The 10,860-nt window shown below is 40.7% G+C and overlaps 1 protein-coding gene across 3 annotated transcripts in view; it reads right to left on the bottom strand.

The window, feature by feature from the left end:
- The window catches only part of CUNH11orf74 (chromosome unknown C11orf74 homolog), a 62,299-nt gene that overhangs the window by 16,327 nt on the left and 35,112 nt on the right, over positions 1–10,860 (bottom strand). For all 3 annotated transcript variants that reach the window (XM_024215464.3, XM_024215463.3, XM_024215465.3), the window contains 3 exons: positions 10,200–10,357; positions 9,130–9,201; positions 6,564–6,630 (listed from right to left, as the gene is read on the bottom strand). In XM_024215464.3, the coding sequence (XP_024071232.2) occupies positions 6,564–6,630; positions 9,130–9,201; positions 10,200–10,357 (297 nt within the window). The remainder of the gene's footprint in view (positions 1–6,563; positions 6,631–9,129; positions 9,202–10,199; positions 10,358–10,860) is intronic.

Here is a 10,860-nt window from a genome sequence, read left to right as displayed (position 1 = left end):
CCCCCCCCCCGTTCCTTGTCCCCTGACTACCCCTCTTGGGACCCCTGCTCCCAACTGCCCTCCAGAACCCCACCCCCTACCTAAGCCTCCCTGTTCCTTGTCCCCTAACTGCCCCCTCCTGAGACCCCCCCAACCTAACCGCCCCCCCTAGGGCCCTACCCCCTACCTGTACCCTGACTGCCCAAAACTTTATCCACACCCCCAGAAAGCCGCCCCTGAACTCCCAACCTCCCCCCCCCCCCCCCCCCTGTCTCTTGACTGCCCCCTCCAGAACCTCCCTGCCCCTTCTCCGACCCCCTGGCCCCCTTACCCTGCCGCTCAGACCAGCGTGCCGGGGAGGAGGAGCGGGGGAGGAGCGCCAGACTGCCGGTGCGAACTGCCGGAGGCGATCTGCGATTGCAGGGAGGGAGGGAGTGATCTCTGCTGCAGGGAAAGTGGAGGAGGGGCTCTCTCTGGCTGTCGGAGCCCCATGTAAGTGGCACCATTCGGCCGGCTGCCCTGTTAGCCGCGCGCACTGTGCATGAGGGGGGGAAATCCGGACATTTACAAATTCCCCCCGGACACTATTTTTAGCTCTAAAAGCCAGACATGTCCGGGGGAATCCGGACAAATGGTAACCCTACCTTTGAATATCAGGTCCATAGTGTCCTGTGGTCCTAAACCAGCTTAGTGCTAGGTTGTGATACCTTTAGCCATGTGGAATGGTTTCTTACTCTTCAATTACACTGATTCCAATGGAACTATTTGTGGAGGAAGGTACTCCTCAGTATGAGTGTATCACAATTAGACCAGTAGGCCCCATTTTGTAAAATGCTTACATCCATCCCTATTCAGCAAATTCCTTACTTAAGCACATACTTAGGTGATTTGCTGAATAAGGATGGTGTGCTGAACTTAGAAAATTACTCCATTCTGCATTTACACTGCAGTTTCAACAGGATAGTGTATTCTTCTTCGGTGCTTGTCTTAAGGCCCAATATTGCAAACCCTTACTCACACAAGCAGCCCCATTGACAGGCCTCTCGTACTGGTATCATTGTATTTAAGGCCTGATCCTGCTCTCACTTAAGTCAGTGATAAAACTCCCATTTACTTCAATGGGGTAAGATCAAGCTCTAGATGAGTCACACACTAGGTCCCCCATCCCAGTACGTGGAACATTCCCCCAGTAAATCAAAATGGTTCCTCAGAACCATTATAATCTGCACTGCCAAGAATTATTTGAAGCAGTGTTAGCTCAGGCCTCATAACCTGAGAGTTGCCCTTAGCAATGAAAAGATAATATTTCCGTAGATGTGCCCTGATTCACTTATTACAAGGAAATCTGTTTGTCCTAGTCACTAATTTTCCATAGAGATTTTAAAAGACAGTGAGCCCTGGGGAGTGGGACATAACAACATGCAATAAAATCTCTTTAAACCCAAATTTTATCTATCATAGCTCTTTTATTATCTCTTGGAATTATCTGAATATGTCTCTGTGTGTAGGCACCATTTTACTTTAGTTCTCTTGCACATCACCTTTAAAAGAGGTTTTGGAAGTGACAGTGACTGTCTTTTACAGAATGCCAAGTCCCAATGAGCTCGTATTTGGAGGGCATTTTTACCATGAAGTTATGAACCCCTAAAAATCAGGAGGTTATATATTGAAAGCTTAAGTTTAACTGGGAGATGGTAGGTCCATGAAAAGGCCCTAAAACTGGAAGTCAGGAGGGTTCTGTTTGCAACTCTGCTAGTGACTTTGGACAAATCTCTCAAGCACCTCTTTGTGCTTCAATTTCCCCATCGGTAAAATGGGGGAAATGATTAAGCATTTGAGATCTACAGATGAAAAGTGCAAAATAAGTGCTAAGTGGTATTATTTCTGATGCTGTTCCCCTCACCCAGCACTCAGAATCATTGTGCATTTATATGTACTTGTGTCCTTAACACATTTTGAGATTTTTATAGATGTTATGCATATAGGATTTTTTTTTAGTTTACATTTTACTTAGAGAAGACCCAGTAATTGAGCCATTCTTGGAGCAGTGCAGAAAATGATTTGTCAACACTCTTGAAAAAGGTTAGATGTAAAATGAATCATACTGCCACAGTGTGGAAACCAGGTATTTCTCCATGTCCCATGAGAATTCCTGATCCTTTGTATTGTTGCCTTAAGCTACTTACAGTCAGAGATTAAATTTAATGAGACAGAGAGAGATTAAATGGCCCTCCATGCACGTGCTGTCTGCACACAGTGGGTTAAAGCTATAGTTTGGAGAATCAGATTTGCATGGCTAACTAGAGTTATTATTCCAAATTCCCACAATTCAAAGACTAGTTCCAGGCTTTCAGTTGCAAGACTGCTGTCTAACTAAAATAACTACAGTTTATTTGTATATTGGCCAGCTGATTTATAGAGGCCATTGTATTTCTAGGAATTCTTTTGTTCATAAGCAGCAGCTACACCCAGCCCTGAAAGGACAGGTTAGTTGGACACAGAATTTAAAAAAGGAAAGAAAAGAGAGTGATTTCCTCCAGGTCACACCCTAAAAAAATATTAGTTTAACTGGGACATTTTAACACCTGTGGTCAATTATGCTTGTGTTCATTAATATTTTTTTTAAGATTTACACTTTTTACAGGTGTGTATTCTACAGTATAGAGGACAGTACCTTCATTCTCATTAGGCTTATTACGATGGTTTTACCATACAAGATACAAACCAGTCAGTGAGGTCTAGTAGTCGGAGCACTGGACCAGGAGCCCAGAACTCCTGAATTCTATCTCAGCTTTGCAACTGTCTCCACTGTTGCCATAGGCAATATAAAGCTAACTCCCATGCCTCGGTTTCCCCATCTGTAACTTTGGATGCTATTTACCTTATTCACAGGGGATTATGAGGAATTAGTTCATATCTGTGTGGCGCTTTCAAGGCTATAATACACTATATAAACCCTTAGTGTTGTTATGTACACTGTAGATTGTTGAGAGTTGATGAGGATTACTCCTGCATTAAGGGGTATTGTGCAATGAAGGTTTTCTCATGGGACAAGCTGAGGAGAGAAGCTATTGCAAACCAAATCAAGTGTCACGTAAAAGGATAGTACTTAGCTCAGTGATAATCTGCAGTAGTGAAGGTAGAACATTACGATTATTTTATAATCACCCATAAAAGCAGCAATTGCCAGATTAATCCAATATGGTTTGCATTCCTACCATAAATCTATATTTAGGCAAGGCAAGCAGATGATCATTTTTGTAGTTTTCAACCTCTTTAAATGCAATCTGTTTAACTTGGTGTTTTTAAATGTATGTGATTAATATTAATGCTCACAAAAATGACTGATAGTGCATCATACAGCTAGGCAAGTGTGGAAAGCTGCAGTGTAAGCTATTAGACACCTTTGCCAGTGCTCTTCACTCCTGACCATCATCTGTGCTATTCTAGTGCTGGACCTGCCATGAGTGAGAACTGCCAATTAGGGCTGTCAAGCGATTAAAAAAATTAATCGCGATTAATCGTGCGATTAATAGCGCTGTTAAGCAATAATGGACTACCATTTACTTAAATATTTTGGATGTTTTCTACATTTTCAAATGTATTGATTTCAATTACAACACAGAATACAAAGTGTACAGTGCTCACTTTATATTTATTTTTTATTACAAATATTTGCACTGTAAAAAACAAAAGAAATAGTATTTTTCAATTCACCTAATACAAGTACTGTAGTGTGATCTCTTTATCATGAAAGTTGAACTTACAAATGTAGAATTATGTACAAAAAAATAACTGCATTCAAAAATAAAACAATGTAAAACTTTAGAGTCTACAAGTCCACCCATTCCTACTTCAGCCAATCGCTCAGACAAACAAGTTTGGTTAAAATTTGCAGGAGATAAAGCTGCCCACTTCTTGTTTACAACATCACCTTAAAGTGAGAAGAGGCATTCAGATGGCACTATTGTAGCCAGCGTTGCAAGGTATTTACATGCCAGATGCACTAAAGATTCATATGTCCCTTCATGCTTCAACCACGATTCCAGAGGACACATGTCCATGCTGATGATGGGTTCTGCTTGATAACGATCCAAAGCAGAGCAGACCGACACATGGTCATTTTCATCATATGAGTCAGATGCCCCCAGCAGAAGGTTGATTTTCTTTTTGGTGGTTTTTCTGTAGTTTCCGCATCTGAGCGTTGCTCTTTTAAGACTTCTGAAAGCATGCTCCACACCTCATCCCTCTCAGATTTTGGACGGCACTTCAGATTCTTAAACCTTGGGTCAAGTGCTGTAGCTATTTTTAGAAATCTCACATTGGTACCTTCTTTATGTTTTGTCAAATCTGCAGTGAAAGTGTTTTTAAAACAAACGTGCTAGGTCATCATCTGAGACTGCTATAACATGAAATATATGGCAGAATGCAGGTAAAACAGAACAGGAGACATACAATCCTCCCCCAAGGAGTTCAGTCACAAATTTAATTAACACATTATTTTTTTAACAAGCATCATCAGCATGGAAGCATGTCCTCTGGAATGGTGGCCGAAGCATGGAAAGGGCATACCTTGCAACGCCAGCTACAAAAGTTCCATGTGAAAGCCTGTTCTCACTTTTAGATGACATTGTAAATAAGACACAGGCAGCAGTAACTCCCATAAATGTAAATAAACACGTTTGTTTTAGCGATTGGCTGAATAAGAAGTAGGACTGAGTGGATTTGTAGGCTCTAAAATTTTACATTGTTTTGTTTTTGAGTGCAGTTATGTAACAAAAAAAATCTATATTTGTAAGTTCCACTTTCACGATAAAGAGATTGCACTACAGTACTTGTATGAGATGAATTGATAAATACTATTTCTTTTATCATATTTACAGTGCAAATATTTGTAATAAAAAATAATAATATAAAGTGAGCACTGTACACTTTGTATTCTGTGTTGTAATAGAAATCAATATATTTGAAAATGTAGAAGAACATCCCAAAATATTTAATACATTTCAATTAGTATTCTATTGTTTAACAGTGCGATTAATTTTTTTGAGTTAATTGCGTGAGTTAACTGCGATTAATCAACAGCCTTACTGCCAATTATTTCAGACCTATCGCCTTGTCACCTGTTCTGAAATAAGGACAGGTGTTCACTATGGATTAGATTAAGAGCACTTAATTCATTTTACTAGTGATATAAACCAGATCTGAATTCAGGTTTCCAGTCAAAAGGCAGCCTAGAGAGTAAACTCACTGCACCTATGGAACCCTTAATTCTTTAACAGCTATACTTAGAATTTGAGAGGTGTATTCAGACCTGAGTCCTGGAAATCTATAAAGGGGAAAATGAGGAAACTAAAGACCATCACACTGAATAGAAACCTTTGCTCTCCGGGCCTAATATAGGAGTGCAATCTCATAGCCTGTGTTCTGAAATGCCAGGGGTGAAGGACGAAACATTAACTCTCTATTTGCTTTCTTCTGCGAATTAAAGCCAGACTTTGAATATTCTCCTGCAGGCCCTCTGGCTTCAATGGAAGTTCTGTACACACAGAGAAGTGAAGGGTAGACAAGCAGTTAGAGCACTCACTGTGGACTCAGAACCCTCCATTCAATTCCATACTCTGCCACAGATTCTTTGTGTGATCTTAGGCAAGATAAGTAAGGTACCCCTACGCTGGAATAAAAGAGCCGTTGGATAGACACAGCTGGCTTGGGGTCAGCTGACTCAGGCTTACAGGGCTAAACAATTTTTGATGTTCGGGCTTGGGATGGAGTCTGGGCTCTGCAACCCTCCTCCCTCTTGTGGCCCCAGAACTCAGGCTCCAGCCCAAACCTTAACATCTATACACAGCAATTTTACAGCCACATGAGCCTGAGTCAGCTGGCCTGGGCCAGCCACAAGTGTTTAATTGCTGCGTAGTCTATCTGTGCCTCAGTTTCCCATCTGCACTTTCCTATCTCACAGGTGTGTTGTGAGGATAAATACTGTATGTTAAAGACTGTGTAAGGTGCTCTGAAGCACAGTGGTAATGGCGGGTGGTGGGGGACACACAAGTATCTAGGATAGACTCTGGCAGAATTGCACCTGTAGGATTTTTTTTGAGGGGAGGGGGTTAAAATTACTATAGGTGTATGAAATATCTGCAATGAAATATTTGCAATTTTGTGGGGCATGTCTCTACACATTCAAAATGGGTCCAACTTTGTGAAATGTTAACACTATAACAAAATATTTATAGTGAACATGGGTCCACATTTGAGTGAAATTGTTTTTCCACAGTAAAAACATACAGAACTTCAGGATTCTGCATCTCTTGGTAGCCTTGCTGAGAAATTTAGCAAAAATCAGAATGATTTCTGGACAAAATAAAAGTGTGGACAAAAATTCAGGAACAGTTATAAAAAAATACCATTCACCAGTAGCCAGAATAATAAATCTTAGGTTGTTACTTACTTCCAGAGTGAAGGCATGAGTTATTTTTTCCTAACCACAGCCTGATTCAGAATCTAAAGAGGAAGGAAAATCCAGACATTTGGAGCTAGGGACAGAGAGCAATCACAAGAGCGAAAGAAAAGAAACATACCACTATATGTCCCTTGACCGAATTCATCATCTGTGTCAAAATCTTCCAACTCCAAGTAATTGTCCACCTGTGAAAAGACCCAAAACCAAAAGATTGAACAAATAAAATTAAGTCTATTCTTTCCATTGTTCTCACTACAACTTTGAGCAAAGCAAAAATTATGACTGTAGACATCAGTTTCTCCATTCCCTTTGTAGCTTTTACAGGAGTTTGAAAGTTTATTAAAATTATCATTATTATTATTTGAAAGAAAGAAATGTTTGGTATACTTTCTGTATTTTTAAAAGTAGTTAAAGAAACACTGACAAATAGTTTAGTATCAACTTTAGGTTTTGGGGAGAAGAAAAAAAGATTTCATAAATTCTAGTATGCCTAATTTGAATAGCAATATTTTCATAACTTACAAGAATGTAAAAACATTTTTCTTTGTAAATGGAGTAAGAGACAAATGTTACTCTGCAGTCTTGGGAATCCACTGCATGAGACCCAGAAAGTGAAACTGACTCTAAACAAAAGAGAAACTGACCATTATAGTTTCATTGTTCAAGCTGGCTGAAGTGAAAAAAGCAAAGAAACAACTTACTTGAATGTTTTTCAGACTTAAATCAGGATTTTTTTTGTTATTTTTTTTAGCCTCAACAATGGTCATTTAAAAATGTCTGAGGCGTATTTAAAGTGCTTTGTAAGAATATTGCTTTATCATTAAAATTCTCCATGGGTGCATAGTGGGAGGGGGAACAAAGATTCTCCCCACCAGTGTTGCCTACATAAGGGTCAGGCACAACTTTATAAATATTCAAACCTGACAAAATTTCACTCACTAAGTTCACCCTCTGTACTGATGGGTGTAGAGGGCCAGAAAAAGTCCTCTGCCCCATTTGAGACCTTCTTAACCATTCAAAATAGAATTCCCTCCTAAGCATCTATAAATGATAAAATGAGTTCACTGATTAAATATGTAACATATTGTGACAGACACAGACCAGTGGGGTACAGGAGTCTGGTAGAGGGCAAATATACTGGTCACTGGATGAGTAGTTTTCTGTTCCCTGAGTGACCAGAGCAGGGGCTGCACTAGAGTAATCAGGAACCTGCTAGAACCAGTTAAGGAAGGCAGGCTAATTAGGACACCTGGAGACAATTAAGAAGAAACTGCTAGAATCAATTAAGGCAGGCTAATGAGGGCACCTGGGCTTTAAAAAGGAGCTCACTTCAGTTTGTGGTGTGAGTGTGAGGAACTGGGAGCAAGAGGTGCAAGGAGCTGAGAGGGAGAGGGTGTGCTGCTGGAGGACTGAGAAGCACAAGTGTTATCAGACACCAGGAGGAAGGTCCTGTGGTGAGACTAAGGAAGGTGTTTGGAGGAGGCCATGGGGAAGTAGCCCAGGGAGTTGTAGCTGTCATGCAGCTGTTACAGGAGGCACTCTAGACAGCTGCAGTCCACAGGGCCCTGGGCTGGAACCCGGAGTAGAGGGCAGGCCCAGGTTCCCCCCAAACCTCCCAATTGACCTGGACTGTGGGTTCTTCCAGAGGGGAAGGTCTCTGGGCTGTTCCCCAACCCACATGGTGAATCTCTGAGGCAAGAAAATCCGCCAATAAGCGCAGGACCCACCAAGATAGAGGAGGAACTTTGTCACAATATACAAGATAAATGACAGGAAACTTTTCCTCCTTGGGCTTGGAACTTGCTTTTCTTAGAGGGGAGATATAGAAAACTATGCTATGCTAATAAACAATGTGTCTATCTGCAACTCTGAACATATGAACAGTCTAGTCGTTACACACACATTACAAAAAAATCTCAAAATGACTCAACCTCATGCTAAAAAACTGAGACCTTCCCCACCCATTCCACTCAACCAAGCTCCTTAGAAAAAGCCTGGAAAAATGGATTGCCCTGGCAACATGGGATGAAGGTCGATGAATCTGAGCTCAGTAGGAGCAAAGTGGGGAGTAACTTTCATAGTAGAAACTGTCCATTGGGAATGCCTTTCTCCCAACTCGCAGACATATTCAGGGATTGTCAGGTAGAGCATCTCAACTGACCTCAGGTCTTAGGTTAAAAGAAGGGAGGAGACACAATCCAGAATGAGATTTGTAGGTCAAAATGAGCATCTTGAACTACACCTGGAAGTGAACTGGAAACCAGAGCAAACACGAAGCACAGCTGTACTATGCTCCTTTGAAGTAGCATTGCTGAGTTGGAGAGTTGGCCCATATTGCACTGAGCTTACAGCACAGAACCACAGAGAAATTAGAGATGCAGAAGGTTTAATCATCTCATCCAGTTCAAGACCAATCCCTCCAACCAGCCCCTTGCAATTTAAGCCTTTACAAAGAGCACACTCTTATATCATATTAAAGGTATAAACTTGTTAACAGAAAAAAACTGGTTAGATGGTGCTGCTACAGTTCTTCCTTCCCTCAGAATGATTGTGGAAGCAAACACTGTGTTTCCAGACACTTTCCCCACCCCAAGTAAAATAATTTGTAAATCAGTGCATGAGACAGAGATTAGATGTGTTCTGCTTATAATTCCTACCTTGAAAAGCACTGAAGCAAATCTTACCTTCACTTTTCTTGCCAGACTGAGGTCACCTTGGTTAGAGCAGCCAACTTTCCAGCCTTCACCCATCATTATCTGCAGAGATATTTACGTGCATTAAAATGAAGCAAGAATACAGATCGCATTCAAAGCTCCCACTGATTTACACTTGCAAAAGGGCTACATGTGTGGGTCCTTTAAAATGTATGTGGAATTAAAAAAAGAGGGAATGAAATGGTTTCTGAACAGAGGATAGGGTATATCATCTTAAATATATCCAAACTAGGTCCAATGGAAAAACACAATGAGCAATCAAAATAAGCACAACAGCAGTGTTTAGAACAGAAGCAATGTTTTCAATGGCAGTCGTTCTCTCTGTTCTTTTCCCAAAGGCAGGTGTAAAGGTTACAGCAGCCAATTCATTGCATTACGAATGCTCTGTGCTATTACTGTAGCAATGTTTCCAGTGCATCCAGTTATTACTGGATTTGTTTCTTAAACTACTAATGTGACAAAAACATGCAATCATGCCTGAAACTTTTGTTCTATAGCAACAAAGATAAATATTAGGATAGTCTATTATCTAAGAGATAGTGGAGGTCTCATCGTGCTTTACAAGGCACAAAGCCAGTTCCCAAGTGGCTAAGACAAGAGACCGAAAGGCAGTTTATCCAAAGATGGAACCATATTCTTGGTGAGAGAAACAGCACAAAGTTTCTGTTATCAGTAATATTATACAAGGGTCTGAAAGACTGTGATTCTTTTAAAACTCCTATCTGAGTTTCATTCACACACGACTATGATCCCTGCAGGAGCCTGGCCATCCCTGTATACTACAGCTGCACTACAGGTAGAGCAAATGGCTGGTGTGTTCCCCTCAAGTGCCCCACACCTTACATAGGATTCTACGGAATCTGCTTCAGATCAGATACTGCCTTCAGTCATTACCGCTCAGCCAGTGCATCTCCTCTGCTTCAATCTCTAAGGGCCTTTAGAGCCAGAAGAGAGCCTCTTCCTCTCCATGCATGAATATTTTTGCCTGTCTTCTCTTTAATTTAATGTTTGCCTCTGTGGACTGATGCCAGTCTCGTTACCTGGTCTTCATCCACAGTCTGTGATGAGAGATTCACTGATGGCTCTTTGTTTCTTACAGGAGAGACATTCTGTTTATTTCTGTTTGACAACTCAAGCATTGAAAATGTATTTTCTATGGAATCCATTTCAGATACTTGGCTTTTCATTTTCACCTCTTCTGCAGGGAGAAATCATAGTGCATTAGAAAACATAATACACCCTCCAAGAAAAAAGAAAGATGCATAACAAATGCACATTGTATCTTGTTGGAACAAGCATTATTACTATAACTGCTTCTTTTGTCTATTCAATGTCATTTTCCATTCATACTTGGAGCTTGAGATACATGCATGTGTTTTATGGCATGTATTGTGTGGTCTTTTTCATAAAATTGAATAAACATTTTGTATATGTAAAACACAGTAAGTCCCCTTTACCCTTGTTCTTCAAGTACTCACTGCTGTCATGCAGTCTCATATGCTGTACAGAAAACTAGATAAAATAACACAATGAATGAAAAACAGAAAGACAAAAGCCCAGTTCCTAATGAAGGTTGCTACTTTGTTCTTCATTTAAATGCTTTGGGGTACTTGTTCTCGGGTTGGCAAAATGGCACACACTTGTGCACGTGCCCTCACTTGACAAATAAACACCAGTGCAGACAGAACCAGAATCTTCTGT

Source organism: Terrapene carolina, unplaced genomic scaffold (genome assembly GCF_002925995.2).
Source record: "Terrapene carolina triunguis isolate 2854851 unplaced genomic scaffold, T_m_triunguis-2.0 Scaffold96, whole genome shotgun sequence".
Taxonomy (NCBI): Eukaryota; Metazoa; Chordata; order Testudines; family Emydidae; genus Terrapene; species Terrapene triunguis.
Note: the sequence above shows the minus strand (reverse complement) of the source record. Positions and strands in the feature narration are given on the sequence as shown.